This window comes from Cottoperca gobio, chromosome 4 (genome assembly GCF_900634415.1).
Source record: "Cottoperca gobio chromosome 4, fCotGob3.1, whole genome shotgun sequence".
Taxonomy (NCBI): Eukaryota; Metazoa; Chordata; class Actinopteri; order Perciformes; family Bovichtidae; genus Cottoperca; species Cottoperca gobio.
The window spans coordinates 8,402,883-8,426,616 of record NC_041358.1 but is presented as its reverse complement, the minus strand read 5'-3'; the positions used below and the strand labels follow the sequence as shown (position 1 = coordinate 8,426,616).

Sequence of the window (23,734 nt, the reverse complement as noted above, 5' to 3'; positions counted from 1 at the left end):
AAGCCTGATGAGTAAAAGTCTGACTGGTATAGAAAACGAGGTGGAGACTTGACAGGGGGGGGAGGGAGAAAGAGAAAGAAAGCAAGCAAGAGAGAGAGCATGATAAACTATACAGTCACAGTGCAGCTTGCACTTTGCCCTCTGTTGGACTGCAATGTGACAGCAGTACACCATGGTGCTCATGTGAAAGTGACAAAGACTGAGACAGTATTAACCTACTGATACCTCTCTCTTAAAAGTACTCACAGTGCACATACAGTAGCTGATTAAGATGAAGCCTGGAAACAAAAAGATTTGACAAACTTTTAAACGTCAAGGATACTCAAACCCTTATCTGATGAGGGATAACTACTTTGAATCATAAACACGGTTTATTAGATTACAGTGCTAACTAGCAGCTGTGGAATGTAACTAAGCACTCAGTACACAAGTATGAATTTGAAGTAATTGTACTTGAGTATTTCCATTTTACTTTATACTTCTACCTACTAATTATGTAGATTTAGTTTGTATATACACAGGGTAAAATATGAGGCTTTTTTATGGATGAAACTACAAAATAAAGAAGTTTAAAATAGCTTTACTATGGCCAACAACAACTTTAAAGTGTTGTTAACACTGTAATACATCATCAATGTTAAATAATTAATTCTGCTGCATAATGAATATACCTTTGATAGCCTGGTATGTTTTTTAAGTAAAGGATCCTCCACCAATGACTTGTAGAGAATAAAATAATAAGATAATGATATTATACTGGTCAACGTGGTAATATGGCCTTCATCCCACTAGGTGGCGCCAGAACATGAGTTACAGATTGTGTGTTTCCTTAAACCATGCAGTACTTCATGTTGCCTTCATTGGCTCATTCAAACTCGTACTTCGTGGCTTCTGTAGGCGAAATAAATACTTCTTGCGCTTTCTCGTGCTTTGTGGGGAAAATATCATAACGGTGTATGTGCTGACCTACAAGGATCGTGGCGCATCTTTTCTTTATTATATTTACTGCAATATTAAAATAGATATTGTGGATAATATTGTGATTTTTACTTCACTACATTTATTTAACATATTTGAAGAATACACAATATATAAAGAGCTTATTAAATATAATGTTTTCTTATAAATTAATAATAATAATAATAATAAATGTTATTTATAAGCGCACTTTTCATATTCATATGTCACATATTCAAATTAAACTTGCCAACAGTATAGTAAGTACAGCTGAACTACTATTTCATGGCTCGTGTAAAAACATTTCATGGTTCCAGCTTCACAAACGTGAAGATTTGCTGCTTTTCTTTTTAATCATCTTTATTATTATTATTATTATTATTATATTATTATTATTATTATTATTATTATTATTATTATTATTATTATTATTTCTATTAGTATTCTTATTTTTTGAATAATGTGGACGTTTGTTGGTTGGAAAAAACAAAGCATTGTAAAGGTGACATTTTGAAGGTTTTTCAGCATCTTCAGAATCTTTACAAACCAAACAATCTATCGATTAATGGCGAAAATAATCATTATTTGCAGCTTTATAAAAAATAGTTCTAAATAAGCGCCTCCTCAACCCACTTAAAACTCGCCCTTTCCCTGTTATTTTAACCTTTTAACCCAACAACATTGAGAAGTCGGACCCCCATGGTCGGACCTTATGTCATCTGCACAGCTTTACAAATTCCGAGCTTTCGGGAGCACTTTAAGGTGTCATAATTCATATCCAATGAGACCCCGCCCTGTCCACCGTGTACTGCTGACCGTCACTCTTATCTGTCTGTACAGTTCGCTGCAGTCGCGCCTTCTCGCTCTAGCTTCCATGGCGACCAACTAGAAAAAGCGTTTTCTCATCTCGACCAGCCGGTTAGCTCCCGTAGCGAGCTAACGGGCGTGTTACGAAATGGGATGATGTATGGGAGCCGCGCAGTACTTTAGCATGCTAAGATAACGTGGAGCTGTACATACATTTGCCAGGAGAAACAAGCCAGTAACTAGAGCGAGCTAACGGCTGTAAGCTAACGGAGGGTAGCATTCACCTGCAGGCTGTTCTTGCTAACTAACTGGCGCCGCCTGTTGCTAGCTAACAGGATGGAAAGTGTGAAGGAAAACGAGTGTGGGACGCTTTCAACTCCGTCAACACCACAGGGGGTACTTGACTCTAGCAGCGACAGTAATTCCGTTAAACCAAGTGGATTAACACCGCTTTCTGCGGGAAAGATACTCTCAATCGGGGAGGATGACGGTGGGGGCGCAGAAGCGAAACTCTTCGGGAAGGGACTTGCAGCCACCTCCCTTCTTCAGATTGCGATAAGGAACGGGATATATCAAAACCAAGTTGCCAACGCTATTGGCGGCGCGGCCAAAAATATGAACATCCCCGTCGTGAAAACATCCAACATTTACAGCCTGACATCAGCCAACAGCACCACTTCTGTCAACTCTTTGCTGAGCAGGAGACGGCAGAGACATAAGAGGAATCTGTCGCTGGGGGCTCCGCCGACCAGCAGCTCGCCCGGCGTGTCCTCGGCGGAGGCGGTCAGTCCCGCTCCCTCAGCCTCGCCGCTGAGCACCCTCAGCCTAGATAGGAAGACTTTTCTTCGGCAGAAACAGTCAAAGCAGCTCCAGGCCTCGGATAAGGCATGGGTGAGGTCGGACCTCCGGCGGGGCTGCATTCACGTCCACGACTGGCTCACGCCCTCCTACCCGCGGCCGGTGCTGTGCACAGTGGACACCACTGCTGCAGAAGTGGCCAGTAAGCTGGAAGGGAGCAAAGCTGGGGCTGTGTTGAGAATTAACTGCAAAACTGCTGCTTTAGTTGACTTAAATGATAGTTGTAAAGCTATTAATGGACATACTGATGCAATCAGTGTGGATGCCAAAAACATAAAAGCAGAGGAGAATGAACACACACAAAACTATTACCCTGATACTAAACTGTCCTCTAACTTGTTGGATGATAAAACCGCGAGTAACTCTTCTTCTGAGGTCTATCTGAATGACATTGGGATGGATTTGAGCCTGAGTGTGGCAGACTGTTATGGAGTCTACTCTGGTTCAGATATGGAGAGCAGCACTTGTGAGGACTTCAGTCCAGGTGGACCCAGAAGCACAGAGCACCGGGACTCGCTCAGTGATGGGATGGGTTTGGGCACAGACTCCTCAGTATTAAGTCCAAACGGTGACAGTGCAACAGAGGGACCTGACCCGTTTGAGAGCTCCTCAGATGAAGTAGACCTCACCTCCTCTCCAACACATTCAGCAGGCAACTCTGCTGCAGACCAACAAGAGGACCTTCCCACCACAGACCCCTGCAGCGCTTCAAACCAAGTGGCAACCACTCTAGATGACATCGCAGCTGGAGCTGGTGATAATGGAGATACCCCCAAATTAATCAAAGCTCTCTCTAAATGCCCCAACAACTCTCAGAATCGACCCCTGTCCAGCCAGGCATCTGCCCAGCCTGACCTGGAGATCCCAGGGGGGAGCAGAGGATGGCCAGAGCCCATCAATACTAGTCCGACCCCGGCTCTCTTCATCCAGCTGCATGGTGGAGCTGTACGGCGGCTGGGAGATGAGGAGAGGCCTCTTCAGATATTAAATGAGTACCTCACTAATCTGGGGTTTGAAGACCCATGGAGGGTGCAGGGGGAAAGCATGAATCCAGAAATTGGCTGCCTAATACGCTTCTACTTTGGTAAGTACTTTTGTCTACAGAATTTTACAGTGTTGGCTTATTCCTAAAGAAAGATTAACAAAACATGTACTGTATGTATGTTAGACAATCTAGACACTTCATTATTTTACAATTAAACTCCTACTGAGTCACTAGCTGCTTGTTACACCATGCCACTGTAGTTGTGCTCGGCTTGTCTCTGCTCATTCATTGTTCATCCATTCTCAGTGTACCGTGAGCGCTGTCATTGTGTTTGGTCAGTCGGACTGTCAAACAAGTGTATTCAATTGTCCGAGTGGGACAATACACAGTGTTTTGCCTGTAAACCCACCCAACCCCTCTGGGAGACACATCTGGAGGTAACAGGTGTGCTCTTTGGGAACACACATACTGAGGCATTATGGATTCTGTTTCTCTTCTTCTGTTGATGTTGTTGTTTTTGGTAAAGATTCTGTTTTGCTGACAAGCAGGGTAAGAGGATGGAAACAGCCTTGATCTCTTATGGGATTAGCACAACTGGATATTGTTTTTTACACCATCAGTTAAGACGGTGAGGATACAAATTTGCAGTGTGATGTTTGGAGGAAAAACTGAAAACAATTTTTACTAAAAGAAAAATTAACATATTCTAAATTGATTTAACTCACATTCTCAGTCCTGTTTGAAATGTTTAAAGTGTCCCTCTCAAGTCTTCTCTCGAGTATTCAAGAAAACATTTTTCGTCCTTTTTTATCTTTATTTTATACAAGAAACACACACTATTACTACACATACCATGAGGGATACTCCAAACATAGTACAAAACAGGCTTTCCTCTATCCTGAAATTGTTACACAGAGAGCTGAGCAAATTCCCCTGCCTTCCCCAACACCCCCCACCCTTGGCTCCCACAGTAACATGACAGAGGAACAAAGCATGACGTAGAGTTAGGCCGCTGAAAGCAGGGGCCCTTCCAGCTACAGCAGACAAACACACAGCCGTGAAACAAGCAGTGAGAGGCTGATATAACAGAACAGTGGAAGTGCTACTGGCATTACGGGTACAATTACAGATGAGAAGTGGTGTGATGATATGATAAGTGACTTTACAGTTCATGAGGTTCCCAAAATGAGAAATTTCAAGTTAAATTGGAATAAAGTCTCAGCCAATGTGGCTCGTGGGCCTTTTAAAAATGCAGGGAAGTTAACTCACAACTTCTTGTTTAATAATTAATTACTATTCTGACTGTTATTTTGAAGACGTTTTATAGGTCTGAAGAAGTATAACTATCCATTAATTCACAAGAATATATTTTTGCTGCACAATGACCTGTCCTGTGAACCGTTTTAATTGCTTGTTAATGTTGATGGACAGAGCCTAAGGAGTTTGACTCAGCACAATCCCTCTGAATGTACATTACCAAGTATTCTCTTTCTCTATCTAACACACACACACACACACACACACACACACACACACACACACACACACACACACACACACTGTGCTGACAGTAAGAGAAAAGTGACCTCAGTGGAACTCATATTTCACCTCCTCAGTGTTTCGGATCTCTCTGAGACCGTCGCAGCAGCTCTTCTTCAGCTCAGAACTGCAGTACCCACAAGGTCACTGCTTTACTCGCAAGGTTAAACGCTCACCCAACAAACGTGTCTGACAGGCTACTTGTGCCCAAAACCAACGAAATACCTGCTGGCTGTGAAGCCAAACTTCTGATTGTGTCCTTATGGATGTGGACATGCAAAACAGCAGTTTAGTAGCTGCTGCTAATAAGAGAGATGGATGGAAATGGTGAGACACTTTAGGGACAAGATGCACCAAAGTTAAGTTGTAGCATGAACAGGAAATGGCCATTGGCTGCTTGATGAGAGACAGGATGTTCCACAATCAGAGAAATAGACGGAAGGAAAGGGCGTGTATTATTGTATATATTAACACACTATGTCGTGTCTGCACCGCCCCGGGAAGGGTGGACCCACACAATACACATTCCACATTATTGTTTAGTTCAAAACGTGTTGTGTTTGAAGGAATCACGTTGATCTCCTCCATCTATAAGTGTACGTCACATTTATCCAGTCATATGCAGTTTTCGGTAAAAGACACCATATGACGTCACCGACTGATTGTTAAATTACACGTCAATAATGTCCAAAAATGCATATTGAGACTTTGACTATATGAATCAAATATGATACTTGATAAATGTTTATAACCACCAGATCTAAGTTTATTATCATGAATTGTTCTCATTCAATGGCTTCCTTCATATCTCTATTTATATTTACTGCCTGCGCTGCCAGTACTCCCTGTTCCTGTTGGAAGTCAGGGTACGTACTGAACAAAGTTTTCATGTGGGCAGGTCTTCTATTTTGAAATTAATTATAAACAGCTCTGAAATGATGGATGGCAGTCGACCAAAATGATTTTTAACACAACTAGAGCTGAAACGATAAATTAGTTTTTAGCCAGAAATGCATACAATCTGCTGTTTCTCAAATGTGAGGTTATGCTGCTTTACTTTGTTACAGAAGTCTTTTGTTTTTGTGACTATTGGTCAAATAAAAGCAGGAATTTAAATATTTAACCTTGTGTTTTGGGAAACTATTGGCCTCAAAAGCGTATTTCACTATTTTCTGGCATTTTATAAGGACCGTTATTCAATAAATCATGAAAATAATCTGCAGATTATCCGATAATGAAAATAATCGTTGTTTAGCTGCATGAGTTGTGGGTTTTCCTGAAACTGTTCTATGGGTTGGATTTAAGTTCTCTCTCTTTTTCTGACTTGTCTGTGTGTTGGATTATTCTGCTCTCATTTTGGTAAAAAGATTTTTGATCTCAAGTTTTAGATCCTGGTAAATAAATAAATAACATCAGGATGGGCGGGGTTTAAATTGACATCAAACCTCTATAAAATGTGGCAGGTTGGGTATCATGTTGATAAAACAATTCCTGAGTTTTGGTTCCTTTTCTTTCAAAAATCCTATTTTAATCTAACAAAATATTAAAAAGTTCTCAAATGTTTAATGCTGTCCAAACGCAGGCTGTTGTACAGCATCTGTGCCTCTTTTTGAATACCGTTCACATGTCTGATATACATCTGAAGTTATCTGATCAAACAATAACTAAAGAAAAATCTGAACCAAAGTATTTTAGTTTGATGCACAGCCCTCCAGAGGAGTTGTTTTGTCCCAGTGAAACCTGAGATTTTGTCTTAAATCACTGGAGGAAGTAACCGTGAGGATCAAGGTGCTGGTGTTAAAAGACATTACATAACAAGTTAATCTGATTTAATCAGACTATTTATGTGTCTGCCTTTTCTCTTGTTGTCTGGTGTGTGGCTATCACCAGAGCGGAGAATAAAAAGTACAGACCGGAAAACACCATTTTATAACCGGAGTATATTATCAATAAGTTTATACTAGTTAGTTTCACTCTGTTTAAACAGAGCAATGAAGGGGAACACCACACCTGTTTCTGGACAATCATCTGCTTTGCACTGGGACTGAACTGTGGCTGCTTTTTGTGTCAGCGAGGGGTTAATGCAACACATCATGGCTGGGTGACTGCTCACTCTCTCAGCCCACAGGCTATTAGCTACAATTCACTTACATAACCACATAGCTATATTGCTCCCACTCACTGAAAAAGAAACCCAGTGTGAGAGAGTTGATTCACAAAATCCCAGACAGTTAAAAATAACATGTTCTATTGTGCAAGAAGACAATTATGAAAGAGAAATCCGTATGCATAATGGTCATTACACTCACGATCATCAGCGCTCTTAATCTCTCATATAACAAAGTTATTTCTCTCTCTCCAGGCAAGCCTCGAAGTGTGGGTGGCTCTGAGCGCGTGCAGCTCTCTGGGGTGTTCAACGTGCGGAAAGGGAAGCTGGCGCTGCCGGTGAACCGCTGGTCAAAGCGGCAGGTCACTCTGAGTGGAACGTGCCTCATTGTTTCTTCTGTGAAACACGCCCACACCGGCAAGATGCACATCCTCCCTCTCATCGGAGGAAAGGTACTTTCTGAAGTGTTTTCATTTCTTAAACTTGTTTGAATAGTATCCTGGCTTCATATCTGTTTATCAGCCTCAAAGGGCCACAATTCCTCTCTGTGGTTTAGAGCAGGGGTACGAAACATTTTTGTTTCGGCGCTCAGAGGTTGTTCACCGCTCCTCTAGCTATGTGCTCCTCCTGCAACACAATTCCCAGCTAACTACTAGTCGTTACTGAGATTTGGGCTCAGATATAACTTGGTATTATTGTTGTACAACATACATTATGTATAGTTGTACTGTGTCAAACTTCTCATGTCTGTACAATACATATGAAGCTAGAGGCATGTAATAGTTAGCTTAGCATAAACTCTGGAAACTGGGAATTCGGTCGCATTGGCTCTGTCCAAAAAGAAAAAAAGAATTGTGTATACCAGAACTTCAAAAGCTCCCTAATTATCAAATTGTGTATCTCGTTTGTGTAATCCATACAAATACGGGAATGTCAAAATTAACAATTTGTGCTCTATCAGCAATTTATAAAAGAGATATAAACACACAACATTTCTGGATCAAATAGGCTGATTCATCAAAAAAAAAAAAGATTTAAGTAAATGAAGAGATGTTCTATGCTGCAGGTGGAGGAAGTGAAGAGACACAGCCACTGTCTGGCTTTCAGCTCAGCTGGTCCTCAGAGTCAGACATACTACATCAGCTACGACTCCTATACAGAGCACCTCCGCTGGCACAGGACGGCCTCTAAGGTACTTAAAGTACATTTGTGTCCACGGTTAAGTTTTTTGCTTTTATAATGATGAGGACTGATTTTGCACATCTTTACTGCACAAGTTGCTCATCATGTTGTCCTGTCCTCCCCCCCTCTTCGTCAAGATTGCGTCCCAGAGGGTGAACTCAGTCGACCTGTCATTCTGCAGCCTGGAAGAGCTGCCTGCTCAGCTCTTTTACAGCCAGGACCTCACACACCTCAATCTCAAAAACAACTTCATATCGCTGAACAAAGGTGTTCCAGCACTGACCAGGTGAGTTTCTGTCACCAACACTCACCATCGTGTGTGTGTGTGTGTGTGTGTGTGTGTGTGTGTGTGTGTGTGTGTGTGTGTGTGTGTGTGTGTGTGTGGTGTGTGTGTGTGGGAACAAGGCAACAGGAGGAGCTGGCAGATGAAAAGCAGTGTTTCCTTTTTGTTAATCTATTTTTTGGTTGTGAAACATCCCTCAATGTTTTGTTTTACATTTTTGGGGAAAAACCATATGATCTAAAGAGGAATCATCTTAGATCAAATTATAGATGACGTGTGTGTGAGCCACTGTGGTTTGGATGATTTAAAAATTTGATGAAGAAAAAAAGACAGAGAGCTACTCCGGGACAGAAGGCTTGTTGAATTGGTTTGCTGATGTCACAATCTTATGTAGCAATGTCATTTTCAGTTTAGGAGAATGTCTATGGGTATGTGCAGTTATTCAATTCCTTTAGTCAACTGCTACGGGAAAAATGCCCCATCAAAAATACTTAAGAAAATATATTTTTTTTTTCAAATGCCAAGATTTCCATTGAGCATCATATTTAAAGCGTAAACCTTGAACTCCCAGAGACCGGAACGTACAATACGATAGTCCGTCTCAATACTTTCTGACTTCCCTCCAGTGTCTGAAGCTCTCAACCCCAAGCCCATTGGCTCCTTCTGAAGATCTACTTCTTTAAACACAGGTCATGAATATATACTTTGATATATTATAGCCATATTTGTTGGGGACTATGTTTAGTAGTGGATTAATATACATTTGGTGGTGAGTATTTCTGGCAGCAGGACAGATTATGTGGAATTTGTAAGTGTTTGTAGGATCAGTTTATTGTTGGTTCTGGTCTTTTCATTGTGTTTGTCGACGAGAAGAAAAACAGACTTGTCGTTTAAAGATGAAGTCCTTTATGGCAGCAAGAGATGACTGATGTTATGTTTTGACTTAAAAAACACATGGCAGTCATGTTTTTGGCAAATCCTGATTTAACAGTTTTTTTTTTAGACCTTCTAACGACCAAAGGTGGTTGATGTTGAACATAGATTTGTTTGTACAATCATTTTCTACATGATGCCATGTTAAATAAACCTAATTTAAGGTTTTTAGAGAAGGAAAGACTCTCGCTACCCCTACAGGAAAGCAGTCGCGTCATTACTGCAGTCAAACACTAAATCCAGCTCAGACGGGCCTGATCGGGGTTTAGTCCAATCAGATCGCAGCTCATTTTTAAACACCCTCTGAGAGCCAATCGATGTCTTTCACTTACCCCCAGGTGGGTCCCGCCTACATTTGCTAACCCTTCACTACTTTTTTTTTTTAACGACAATTAATCATTGTTATTTGGTGAAGAAGAAGAAGAAAAATCTCTCCCCACCGATTAAGCGACTACGCGACTACTTTTTGGGAGCAGTCATGAATGCCCCAACACAGACATGCTTGCTGAGTTCATTACAAGAGGAGAAGCATTTATGTGAACATCTAGCTGTAAATGTATTTGAACTAATATGTTAGTTGTCTAAAAGAAGCAGTGTAATGCTGGGTCATGTTTCAATCTTCTTCAACGATTCTGTCTTGATTTTAGCTCTTTTGTAGCCACTCGAGGGAAGATTATTTTGAAACCTGGCATTAACTTGATGACAATGAATACATATATACTGTATATACACTTCCATTGTTCCTCCATAAACACTCGCTTCCTAGTTTTTGAGGAATGTGTTTTTCCCATGGCGTGTCTGTGACTCTCCCTCGGAAGGACGTGGGTCTCAACCCCTCTGTGAACTGGATTAGATTTGGCAAGGAAAGCCAGGAAACGCATACAAGCTTTTACCTGAACACATGCTGCATTGTTATGGTGAAATCTTTTAGTTGTGTAAACATTTAGCTTTAAATAGTGTGTGTACTGTAAGTGTTGTGGTGCTGTATCCTTGAGACCTTGTGCAGGCTTCCTCTTATAATGTTCTTTGAGACGGTTGTTATGTAAGCTTTTCACAATGTTTTTGTTTTTTGTTACAGCCTTAATTCAGTAGAGGGCTAAAATCTTATAGAACTGAGAGATTCATATTAGTGTCCCTCTTTGTCTGCCCCTTTTCTTCCTGTCCCCACTCTCCCTCTTTCTCCTTAACTCTCTAGGTTCTGTAAACTGAGAAGCCTCAGTCTGTCAAATAACGCTCTGTCAGACTTTCCTCTCTCCTTGTGTGACATCACCTCGCTTACGGAGCTAAACTTGTCTGGAAACCATCTCTCGTCTCTGCCTGCAGAAGTAGGAACCATGCACAAGTAAGTGTGCTGAAAGAAAAATGATGACCTCTGGGCTGCAGCTATTAATGATAACGGTGTTTGTAATGATGATGAAAATTCACCAGGTATTTTCCCGAGAGCAGAGAGTATCCTCAGTGACCTCTACTTTTCTGACATCAGACAGGAGTTGTTGCCATAATGGTTCCATCAGTGCAGATTAATCTCACTCTGTATTAAGTGAACAACTGGCCGTGCACCAGACTTCTGTCCTGACAGTGCAGGTTTTGTGCAGGTGATCAGAATGCAGAGTCATGCTGCTGCTGTCCTTGCGTTACAGTGGATTTGGGGTCAAACACTCAGTTATTGTGTGCACCAGCCAATTGTGTGTGGTTATGTACTGTTTTGCAATTCAAGACATGTCCCTTTTTACAACAGTAAACATTAGGGAGGACAGAGTGAGTTTTATGGATATTTTAAAATCTTACATGCAGAATAATGATGAGCTCTTTTTGAGGTACATCATCACTGAGCTGCTAAATCCTCTCCCCTCCTCTCTTGTTGTTTTGTCCAGCCTGCAGACTCTTCACCTGGATAGTAACTTTCTGAGCTCCCTGCCCGTGGAGCTGGGCTCTCTGGAGGGCCTGACCTACCTCGGCTTGTCCTTCAACTCTTTCAGCTGCGTCCCCCCCGTCCTGGAGAAGCTCCGAGGCATGGAGAGACTCTGTCTGGCAGGGAACCAGCTCTCTGTCCTGGATATGGCTGGACTGCAGTGGCTGCCTGCTCGCCACATAGATCTCAGGTAAATGTATCCACACGGACTCAATGGCATTTTTAAACGTAACACTGGAACAAATCTCATCTAAAATCTAACACTTCCCAAATTGCTGCAGGAACAATCTGCCCTCTATTTCTGCATCACTGCCTGTTTTGGTCTTTTTGTCCTGTGGATTTGGAATTCTTGTATTGCAGCCAAAACATGGGTTTAAATTAGAGGGCGGTTTTTTTTTATATCATTCTGTAGTTTCTTTGTAATAGTGTTCCTTAATTATTCTAATCAGAACATTAACGTTTTATCAAAGTACATATGTTTCAGTGTCAAAATGCTATTAAAAAAATAATAATTGTGACTCGATTTAAAGGTTTCTGCATAGTGACATTGCTACACATAGTGTATACTACACACACACACACACACACACACACACACACACACACAGAGTGAGTGAGTGTATTACCTACAGTAACTTAGATTACTAACATGGCATCCACAGGTTACATTGCTTAGTCTCTGCTGGTATTCCTGTCTGACAGAAGTAATCACCCTCTACTTTGCCCTCTTTCCTTATGTTCATGTTCTCTCTTGTACAGGCTGAACCGCCTTCAAAAGGTGACATTGGGAGACTCGGAGCTGCTGCTCCACATCGTCCAGCTTGACTTGAGGGACACCGGGTTGCAAGAGCTGGATGTCAGTTCTCTCTGCAAGCTGGAGCTCCTCCGCTGTGACAGAAACACTCTCTCCCTCCTCAGAGTCAGTGGCCACGCCCTCAAGAGCCTGCACGCTGCACACAACGGTACGAACATTTATTATGTGTTGTATAGATGTCAAACAGATAATGTCTGGTGCTTTATATACATGCAGATTATAAAAAAAATGATGCCTGTTGTGTTTGTAGAGCTGAAGCTGCTGGAGGTGCAGCCGGTGGCAGAGAACCTGACTGTTCTGGATTTGTCCTGGTATGAAGACTCTATGAATACCTAACTGTCCTATTTACAGTGTGGAAAATAAGGCTATGTGCTATGTCTAAACTGGGTGCTGACTGTTTTTTTTTGTTTTGTTTTTTAAAGGAACAAGCTGGGATGTGTCCCTGCCTGGGTGTGTGAGAGCAGCAGACTGGAGGTGTTGGACATCAACCATAATTGTGTTACAGAGCTGCCCATACAGTGAGCAACACACAAACACCGGCCGCATAGACACATTTTTTCACAAATAGGAAAGAGCTGCTTGGATGTAAACACAAACAGTTTAATGGATCATAAAGCACACAATGAAAGACTTCTTAAAAAGGCATTAAACATTAAGCTGCCGATCAGAAGATAAAGTTCTTACTTAGTCTGCTGTCAGGCAGACAATAGCACTGTGCAGCCTTCTCTATAATTTAAAAGAGATCAGAGTTCCTACATTGATGCAGAGGACTGAGGCAAAAAACCAAAGGGTTGTCCGGCAGAAATTCATTTTACAGCAACAAGTGGAAATGCACTGATTAGATTCAACTTTATTGTCCTTACTTTTGTCATCATGTCATTCCAAGACTCCAGAAATGAGAAAAACTAAAGAAAAAAATTAAACACTTAAAATAAAGTTAAAAAAGAAGTATACAATTAGTAACAGTGATGGTTAAAGTGGGCAACATTGTTTTAAGAGGCATGACTGTTTAAACTGCAAACACTGTACACACAGATGCACTGGATAGTAATAGTGCTAGATGGTAAAGTCTTTAAACTCTTTAAATAGACATATTATTGCAGAAGGTCTCATCGGTACCTGTAGCAACACGCCTACACTATTGTAGTGCTATTTTCAGTGTGTGTACAGCCTTTGGTCGCAGCTAAAAACTTGTACGGTTTCCTTCACAGACAATTTTATGTTCGGCTTTCTTTGGTGGGCACACTTGCATGATGACAGTGTTCAAACTACAGGCGACATGAATCACAAATGTAATTCCATCTCAAGGTCAAACACACCATTTCTTAGTCCTCTCCTTCTAGCCAGCCATGAATCGAGAGTTAATTCAAGTTATTGTACCTCCGTGGAAAATTGGGTAGGGTACACAAAATACTGTCCTCCTCAGGGTTGAACAGAGTTTACACCCTGACAGGTTTACAGTGCACACAGAGACACTGAGCTAGCTGCGCTTTGTTTGTGTGTTGTGTAGGCTGGTGTCCAGTGGGAGCCTGAGGAAACTGCTGGCAGGCTGGAACCAAGTGTGTCGGCTGGCTGAGAGACTGGAGAGATCGCAGCTAGAGGTCCTGGACCTCCAGCACAACCATCTGACTGAGCTCCCACACAACCTGTTCATCAAAGCACAGAGGTGCACACACTAAAACACAACATCTGTCTTCTCCCTTTTGTTTTTCTTTGTTCTTTCTGTGCGTATTTTCATCTTTCACACCTGTGTTTTTCTATCTTTGACTATTTTTTCCCTTCCCATCTATCAGTTTCATTTCTTTCTGTTAAGGTACTAAGTTTGTATTCTCTTTTGGGATTTCATCACAGCTTGCGATACCTAAATGTGTCGGCCAATAAGCTGGAGAACCTCCCTGCAGCCAGCCTATCAGAAGACAGCTTCAGCAGCCTGGAGGAGCTCTATGTGACCAATAACAGCCTGACGGACAAGTGTGTCCCCCTGCTGACTGGACACGGCCACCTCAGGGTGCTTCACCTCGCCTACAACCAGCTGCAGACCTTCACTGCCAGGTAACGCCTTCACTTTTAAATGGCAAATCACTACCTTGAATTTCGCTGCATTAAAAAAAGAAACTATACACGCTCTAGAAAACGTGATCAGAAGCTACCTCTGGCTTTGTGAGGTTGCAAAACATCATCCAATTTTGTGCACCTAATTGCAGGCTCGTAGTCCCACGCAAGTCTTGCTTCAGAATCAGGTTTAGGTCACAAGAGAGAAGAGTTTGATAAATGTGGTTTCCAAAATAAAGTGTGCAGTGCCAGCGCTCTGAAATAACAATACCTGCACCTCCTTCAGTAAACTGGCACGACTGGAGCAGCTGGAGGAGCTGGACCTGAGCGGCAACAGACTGAGGGCCGTGCCCACCACCATCCTCAGCTGTCAGCGTATGCACACACTTTCCGCCCATTCCAACTGCATCAACGCATTCCCAGAGGTCCTCCAGCTGCCTGAGATCAAGGTTAGTCTGATATACGCAGGTATTTTAGGCTCCGTTTCCTTTCATTCATTTAGCTGTGATGGTCCTCTGGAGCTTAGAACAGGAAACCTATACATGTCTGGTGTACACACACTCGCACTCACACACTCACACACACCAGCAGAACAGTATAGCTGCTGTGTTGTGGAATTAGTTAGAAATAAAGGATGAAAGTCAGTGTACTCTGAAGACAACAGCGTGTTCCTTCTGTCCCTTTTATCTCTCTGTCTACCTCCTGTGTTCATCTTTATAGGATTGGGTCAGATCAGAAAATCCTTTGTAATCTCCTTCGTAACTCCCTAATCTCTTCCTTTCCGTGATCATGTATCAAAATTCTCCTTTTGAATGAGTCTGTACAACTTACTTTTGTTTTTACTCAACAGAACACCTGAGAAAGGACAAAATGAATCACTAGGACTAATGCAAATTGTTTGGGATTTATTAGCTATAACTGCAAAAACTACACTCCAAACAATACATGTGTAGGACGTAAATGAATCAGATATTTTCATTATGAATACCCTTGATTATGCTACTGTAAGTGTGGTTCAATCAAAAACTTAGAATCAAGATGCATCTAGAGTCGTTTAATTGAATCATGCAATGACATGAAATTGAATAGCAAGGTACCCTGAGATTCTCCCTCCTGTGATCTGACACTTGTGTGTCTCTTTCTGTGTTTTTCTCTCTCAGTGTGTCGACTTGAGCTGCAACGAGCTGACTGAGGTGACTCTGCCGGAGACGCTTCCTCAGAAGCTTCAGGAGCTGGACCTCACAGGCAATCCTCGCCTCAACCTGGACCACAAGAGCCTGGAGCTCCTCAAGTATGAATCTGCAAGATCCTGCAGTAGTAATGATGATGATGATGATGATAATAATAATAATAATAATAATAATAATAATAATAATAATAATAATAAATCTATGGGAAATACATACACGTTGCTGACTCATGAAACCAACTGGCTGACCCATTTTCCCTTTGTTTTCTTACTCTTCTCTGCAGTAATATCAAATGTTTCAGGGTGGATCCATCTCCTTCAGCTCCGTCTGCGAGTGAGAGCCACGGGACCCCTGCTGTTTGGAGCCACGGCTACACCGAGGCTTCTGGAGTCAAAAACAAGTCAGTCCTCGCCCTCTATTTCTGTTTCTATCCATCTACTCAGTGCCATTTTATCCTTTTGAATTAATGTCCTTTATTGATTTCTCAACGTCTACTCTATAAGAATATAATCAAGCGAGTGATGAAACCTTGTTTTGATAATTTAGCACTTTTCCAAACCACAGGTGCAAAGTGTTTTTAAAAATAGTTTAAAGACTACACAAAAGAACCCTCAAAGCTTTAAAAATGAATGAACAAGAACACACATTTTTAGAATTAAGTCAGAAGGCTCTCTGCTGGATTCTTGACCAGTTACAGACGTGCAGTTTCTGAACCATTCAGACATTTAAATGAACACTTAACTGAAGTAGGCCGGATGAGGTGAAGGCAGAATTCCATCCAGAACACTCTTGTTGTTGTTCTCAGGCTGTGTGTGGCTGCTCTGGCCCTGGACAGCTTCTGTGGGATTCGTGAAGCTCTTTATGGAATTTTTGACGGAGACAAAAATGTGGAGGTGCCTTACCTGCTGCAGTGCACCATGGGAGACGTGCTAGCAGAGGAGCTTCACAGAGGCCAGAGGCAGGAAGATTACATGACCAACACTTTCCTCACCATGCAAAGGTAAACACACAGCTTATATATTCCTTGAACAGCACACGGGCGTAAAACGTAGAAACTTCGTCAGTTCATTGCGGTGACTGTGATCACACCCTCTCTTCACTGAGTGTTTCCGTGTTGCTCTCCTGCAGGAAGCTGGGCACAGCAGGCCAGAGGATGGGTGGCTCAGCAGCTCTATGTCACATCAGACACGACCCGGTGGCTCCCGGTGAGCACGGCGGCTGCTTCACCCTGAAGGCCGCCAACGTCGGCAGGTGCCAGGCTGTTTTGTGCCGCGACGGTAAAGCTATGCAACTCTCCACCACACACACCGTCAAAGAGGAGCCGGAGTACCAGAGGGTCCGGCAGCATAACGCCATCATCACCGAGGTACAGTAGATCAAATTTGGATGATCCTTTGTCATTTATGGAAAAAAACAAATTCCAAACTTTCTGTGTTTTGTAGTTCTCCTCCGTTTAATATCATTGGAGATTGAATATTGTTGGACTTTACAACACAATCAATTTGACATGACCTTGTTCTCTGAAGAGAGAATGTTTTGATATTTTAAGAAAATTTAAAAATGTATTTGAAATCAATAGATTAAAAATGTATTCAATTAATGAATAGATTAAGGCTGCAGCTAATTATTATTTTAACTATTTCTGGACCAAACGATCATCAATTATTCAATCAAATAATCGGCAGGTTAATCGATTCAATGTATGTTTAATTAATGTATTAAAATATGTAATAATGCCATTGAAAGTTCCCAGAGCAGGTAACATCTTAACATGTGTAGTTTTGTATAACCAACGGTACAAAAACAGTACAGAAATTGTTGCCAATTAATTTTCTTAATCCGTCAGTTTACTAATCGTTTTAACTGATTTAACAAATATCATCATTAGTTGAAGCCTTAATGTTTACATCTGAGGTTTTGTCTGAAGAAACTACATAACAGCTCTTTATCCTGATTTTCTGCAGGACAACAAAGTCAGTGGTGTTACTGACTGCAGCAGAATTATGGGTTACTCCTTTCTGTGCCCGTCTGTGACACCCAGACCGCATGTCTCCACTGTGACCCTCACCCCACAGGACGAGTTCTTTCTCCTGGGCAGCCGGGGTTTGTGGGACATGTTGTCTCCCAGCGAGGCGGTGGAGGCGGTCAGGAATGTACCGGACGCACTGGCTGCTGCTAAGAAGCTGGTGACTCTGGCTCAGAGCTACGGCTGCTCTGACAGTCTCAGCACTGTCGTCGTCCAGCTGAGTATCACAGAAGACTGCTGCTGTTTCTGCGAGCCGCCTCCTCCCCCTCCCAGCCCCGGCCTGGGTGCACACAACAGCACACACACCTACTCGGCAAGTGGTGACGGTGGTATGACGCTGCCGCCGGCCTCCTCGGGAACAGTGAGCGAGCTGAGCAGCGAGTTCAGCACGTCTGAGATGAGCAGTGAGGTGGGATCCACAGCGTCCTCAGAGGAGCCGCCGCCTCAGACGGAGCCCCTCGCGTCCCACCTGAACCTGCAGGGGCGAGCCGGCGTGCGGAGACCGGCCTGTGGAGGTGGCACCTTCCACAGGCAGTTCTCTGGAGCTCTGTCTGACAACGGGGTCGACAGCGAGGACGAAGAGCCCATCGCTGGCGTCTTCTCTAACGGCAGCCGTGTAGAGGTGGAGGCTGACGTCCACTGTCTGCACCGCCAGGACTGCCCAGTGCCCCAAACTCGCACTCATGTTCAACCAAGCACAAACATCCCTCCTGCTGTTGCGTGGCATCACGAGCCTTCACCTCTTCCCTCCTCCTCTTCCCCCGTCCCTCCCTCCTCTCCCTGCCTCAGCGGGGAGGCTCAGTCAGGGACTCTGGGCCGCAGGGCTCGAGCTAACGGCTCTGTTGCCTGCCAAGGAAGGAACCAGGACCTAATAGAGGAAGCGGCCGACGCCCCCGTCAGGAAGCAGGGGGGCTACTTCAACGCTCCTGCCCAGCCGGACCCTGATGACCAGCTCATCATCCCGCCAGAGCTGGAGGAGGAAGTCCGGCAGATCATCCAGCAGCAGCAGCAGCAGCAACAACAACAACAAATGCAAACACACAACCAGCAAGCACACAGCTACCAGAAACCTGCTGACTATTTTGTCACACCCCTCTAACGCCCTCCCCCCCCCCTTGATGCTCTGCACTGCATTAAGTTGTACCGCTCCCTCCAAACTCCTCAGAGTATTCTGATCATGCTTCTGGACCAGACAGACTGTGTTTTCTTAATTACTTTATTTTCTACTGTTAACTTCTATGCCCCTTGAAACGCAATGCAATTTTTATAACACATGTAATTGATTTTTACCATATCTTTAATTTGAAGAAGCACTTTGAAATGCTTTTTATTCAACTTTTGAGATTCATTCTTTGTAAAATGGTACTTTGAGATATGGACCATTGTGTTTTTGTGTTGTAGCAGACATTTCCCCCGTTTGTCACGGCTGATGGCCTTACAGTTGTCGGAGTTAGTAAAACTGTTAAACTAACTCCTAGGAGTTTAATACTTTAAAGTGACCTAGTCACTGAAGCGTACTAATATTCTCTGAGAGAAAAGATGATTATTTCATAAAGGCTGATATTCCAGGTTTGTGTTCTCGGGGGTGTGCAGAGTTCAGAGTGGTGCTGCAGTGCTGAGTAAATGCTGAACGGGGGGATGTTAGTTATTACCAGCTCAATGAATGTTCTCAGAACAGTGTTACAGACTTCTTGATAATGGCAAATCGCACAAGAGAGCTACTTTTGCTATATAATAAATTAAAGTTTTCAGATAACCACAATATGTTGATTTTAACTTCTTGCACTTCAGGATACTCTGTGCAGCCATCTGTTATGTTTTGTCTGTCAAGATGTGTTAAAGGCTTTGTCTGAGTTTTGTGACAAGAGTTAGAGATATGCCTCTGAAACTTCAGCCACCCCAATACAGTGGAGCTCAATGGAATTTTGTTTGTGGTGCTCAAGATATTGAAAAGTCACATTTGATTTTCCTAAAACAATGCAGGACAATCCCAAAACCTGGCTGATCTGACCTGATTTTATTATGTATATTTCTTTAACTTTTGACTGCTTTTAGTACAGCAATAAATAAAGAGCTAAAACGATTTGTCAACAATGGGACAACTATTCATTTAGAAAAAGATTCAAGCTGATTTAAGCTCAACTGACTGTATTTACGGCTTCATATCATTGTAAATTGAATCATTTTGGGAATTTGGACTTTTTAGGTGTTTTGGGAATTGTAATGAGCATTTGTTGGTGACATTTTGTTTGGTATACAAATGATTAATTATAAGACAATAATCGTCCGATTTACCTAGGGCTGAACATAATTATTTTCACTACTTATTTTCTTAATTCATTGATTTTGATATATTCGTAAAGTTCAAGTGGATGCCTTCAAAGAGCTTTCTGTGTCCAGCCAAACCATCCAAACTCTGGAAATTGTCAATTTGCACAAATTGTCCAACATGCAACAAAGAAAAGCATCGATTCATTACAATTCAGACAATTCAACAAGGGAAATACAATTAATGGACTAATCATTTTAATTGATAATAAAACTAATTCATTCACTTAGTGCATCTTAGAGACGGATATATCAACTCGTCACAACACTGAAACGGCTTCGCTGTAGTGAGTGCATACCACTAAAATGTTTCTAAATTGACATTTACTTTTTAAACATTTTAAAAAGAAAATGCACAAGAAGCAACAAACCTGCATTTGTCTCCGCTAATGGCACATTGTCTTGTAGTGCCGCTGTGATACAATCACCGCTTTGTTTTCTGAAATGGTAAAATTAGAACTTGGGTAATTACCTCACTCTGGAGAATTTCTTTTGTTAGTAATTAAGTTTGGACTGAACAGTCCACCAGTTACATCACTGCTGTGTCCTTTGTGTATGCGTGTCCCATTGTGTGACAGCAGAGAGGACATGCAGCAGTGAAGTCATGGCTGGCAGGAAGCCTCTGGAGGGGACAGAGCAGAACAGCCGGAGATGTAAAGAGTTCTGGTGCCCCCCACAGGCTGTTCTGTGCACTTGTAATCATAAACACAACAGTTGAATACAATCACATTGTTAGAGATTTAATTTGAGTAGATATATTCTTGTACATTCCCAGTATCAAGAACGTTGCATTATAAAGTCAAACTTTGATATAAAAACATTAATTATACATGTTAAAAACATTTATATTAATCCTGGCTTGAGTTCACACAATCCAACATACAAACAGTTCACTTGAAAATGAAATCCCTCCCACATTGGACCCCTGTTACAAAGAAATTGTAATTTTAGTCTGGCTCTCTTTGAGCTGAACATACATGATCCTGATCAGCTAAAGCTGAAGAACCAATGATGTGCAACATCATCAGAACTATAGATTGAGTATTTGATATGACATGGGATGAAACGGTGATAGACAGCTGTTTAGCCAGATTAAATAAACACAATAAAAATCACAAAGCTGTTATTGAAGTGCAGTACCAAGATGTTATCCTGAGCTGCAGTGATGGAATAAAAATGTAAAAGCATGAAATAATTTAATACAATAGGCAGCTATAAGCATCATTCTTTAGAGTTGTGTTAGTGTAGTAAACTATTATTTCTTCTACATTCGAAAGTATGTGGGATATCTTTTCACCGGCGCAACCTTTGCGTGATCCATAGAAAAAGCAGCTGTTTCTATTGCTTCTGCTCCAGAAAGCATCGTGATAATCATCAGTCACAATCTTGTGCGCCCACATTACACTCGCACACCGCTGGCCAAACGGGAGCAATTTGGGGTTCAGTATCTTGCCCAAGGACACTTTGATATGTTGACCGCAGGAGCTCTGCCTCCTGAGTCACAGATGTGTTGCCACAGGATTTCAACATTAGTCAATTCACTGCACAAACACAACGCCTGCAATGTAGTTAGTGTTAATGTTAATGTGCGTGGCTACAGTCATAGTAAACAACCAAAGCAACAGCCGATCATAACACAGTAGCTGCAATGATCCAGACTTGTGTCTGAGCCCCACAGCAGAGGGTGCTAGGGACTGTAACTAATACATCAAATATATATTACATCAGTGCCTTCCTCTATGGATCAGAGTAAAAGTAAAGATATTGCAAGATAAGTTAACAGGAGGAAAAAATATTTCTAGCATGAGCTTTAGGGTCTCCGTAGTATGCAAAACCTATAAAATGCCTCTATTGCTCTTTATTAACCGTCACATTATTGTAAACTCTTATCCATGTCAGGATCTACTTGATCTACATGTTCTGATTTGTCAGTGGCTGGACCAGTTTTGATCTGATGGTCTGAACATAACCTGCTTCAGAGCACCGTAGGTTTCCATGGTGATCTACCCCAGTTAAACGTGAGCCAGCTTCATGAAACCAGAATTATTTGTGATACAGACCCCCGATGTCCTTCTCTGACCTCTCACACAGAGGTGGTTTCAGCCCTCAGCGGCGCTCTCTGTGCCTCGGCTCGGGCCTTCTGTTTTTCTGCCTCTCTGCGTTTCCGCTCCTCCAGGTAGCGCTTCACTCTCCGGATCGTCTGGAAGGTGAGCACCGTGCCGACGGTGTACAGGATGGCCGTGATGAGCCCAAACAGAGCCACGGCTGCATCCGCCCCGCCCACATCGCAGTTCATCCAGGTGTAGCCGTTCCGGGCGTACAGCCTCTCGCGCTGCTGACACACATCTGTGGAGTTCACCCCAATGACAAAGTGCAGGTAGAGCCCCACGGCCACCACATACCCCACTGCGGCCACCGCCTGAAACACCAGCGCTCCGTACAGAAGCTTCCGGGACATCAGGTGGGGCGGTTTGTTCCCGGCGACCACAAACAGCAGCGAGAGGACCCCGAGGGTCAGGCTGAAGGGGATGCCACCATAGAGGCCCGGCGCCCTCATCAGGCTGTACTGCATGTCCAGGTCTCGTACCTTCTGCAGCTCGGTGCCCTGCAGGTTAAAGTTGGAGTTGATGTCGAAGCCGCCCAGCCCGCCCATAGAGGACAAGCCTGATGTCACCATCTGAGCTGCAACCAGGCAGATCAGGACCAGGCTGTTGGTCAGCACAGAGCAGATCAGCACGATGCCTAAAGGGGGTCGAAACATGAAACAGGTGAGGAATGGGATCACAGAATCAAGAGGCAGGTTGTTGTCATCCTCACCATATACCTAAACTACTGACTGTATTATACAAAAGAAACTGTTCGTCCACCGCTATGGCGTGTAGGCTACACAATAAAGACACAAACCAGAATTACAGCCTCGTGGTTGTATGCCTCTGCCAACCGGTCAAGTTGCAGTTTACGTCCATGTCCTCATTTTATTGTATTAGGCATTTGTGTGGAATTGTCATAATTACTACATGAATTCTTGAGTTATGGTCACAGTGACCTTAGACCACCTAATTCTAATCAGTTCATCCTTGAGTCAAAGTGGACGTTTGTGCCAAATTTGAAGAAATTCCCTCAAGGCCTTTCTGAAATATCGCTTTCACGAGAATGGGACCGAAATGAGGTCACAGTGAACTTGTACCTGACCATGATCAAAGCTGGCCACGGCTGTCGCAGATCAGAAGTGCGAAAAACCAAAATGCGTACAAAAGATAGTAAAATACACTAGTACTAAGTGGTATAATACAGTGAACTAATTGTAAGTGTCTGAAGGACCTTATGTGTCCTTTGTGTCCATGCACCCCATTGAGAATCGGGGACACAATTAATGATTACTTTTATAAATAATTAGTCTGTCCAAGGAGGGATTACCAGCTGTGCAAATTGGCACGTCATTCCCCGTGTTATTGTAATAAGAATAACTGCACAATTGTGTGGAAATCTGCACAACTTATGTACAATGTTAACAAAGGCAGGTCCTGCATTATTATCTAATCATGAGGCCCTTTTTGAAGATTGATCCGATAAATTGATTGATAAATTCATCATTTAATCTTATAAAACATCCAAAAATAACAAAAATGCCCGTCACAAGTTCCCAGAGCCTTCAAATATAGTGTTGTCTGAACCCAAATATACAATTATAATATTACACAGAATAAAAGTAGCAAATCGTTATATTTGAAAAGCTGGCTCTAATACGTGTTAAGCATTTT

General features: G+C 42.5%; 2 protein-coding genes across 8 annotated transcripts in view; one reads left to right on the top strand and one right to left on the bottom strand.

Moving 5' to 3' along the window:
• The first annotated feature begins 1,766 nt into the window (after nt 1-1,766).
• On the top strand, nt 1,767-19,739 carry LOC115006777 (PH domain leucine-rich repeat-containing protein phosphatase 1-like). Its single transcript, XM_029429263.1, has 17 exons — nt 1,767-3,706; nt 7,509-7,705; nt 8,320-8,445; nt 8,573-8,721; nt 10,847-10,993; nt 11,526-11,753; nt 12,323-12,525; nt 12,628-12,688; nt 12,800-12,895; nt 13,888-14,043; nt 14,229-14,429; nt 14,716-14,878; nt 15,590-15,720; nt 15,903-16,019; nt 16,425-16,619; nt 16,748-16,985; nt 17,584-19,739. Exons 1-17 carry the CDS (start codon nt 2,101-2,103, stop codon nt 18,742-18,744), a joined length of 5,175 nt encoding a protein of 1,724 aa, XP_029285123.1. The 5' UTR covers nt 1,767-2,100; the 3' UTR covers nt 18,745-19,739.
• Nucleotides 19,740-20,154: 415 nt separating this feature from the next.
• Nucleotides 20,155-23,734, bottom strand: part of LOC115006778 (MARVEL domain-containing protein 3) — a 7,342-nt gene continuing 3,762 nt past the window's right edge. For all 7 annotated transcript variants that reach the window (XM_029429264.1, XM_029429270.1, XM_029429267.1 and 4 more), the window contains one exon: nt 20,155-22,715. In XM_029429264.1, coding sequence (XP_029285124.1) covers nt 22,057-22,715 — 659 coding nt within the window. In that variant the 3' untranslated portion in view covers nt 20,155-22,056. The remainder of the gene's footprint in view (nt 22,716-23,734) is intronic.

What these genes read in the sequence shown, in the direction of transcription:
- LOC115006777 (XM_029429263.1), top strand. Translation starts at nt 2,101, where the DNA reads ATGGAAAGTGTGAAGGAAAACGAGTGTGGGACGCTTTCAACTCCGTCA. An exon ending in CTGCAGACCTTCACTGCCAG is followed by an intron (nt 14,430 to 14,715) that starts GTAACGCCTTCA and finishes CACCTCCTTCAG; the next exon opens with TAAACTGGCACGACTGGAGC. An exon ending in GCTTCTGGAGTCAAAAACAA is followed by an intron (nt 16,020 to 16,424) that starts GTCAGTCCTCGC and finishes TGTTGTTCTCAG; the next exon opens with GCTGTGTGTGGCTGCTCTGG.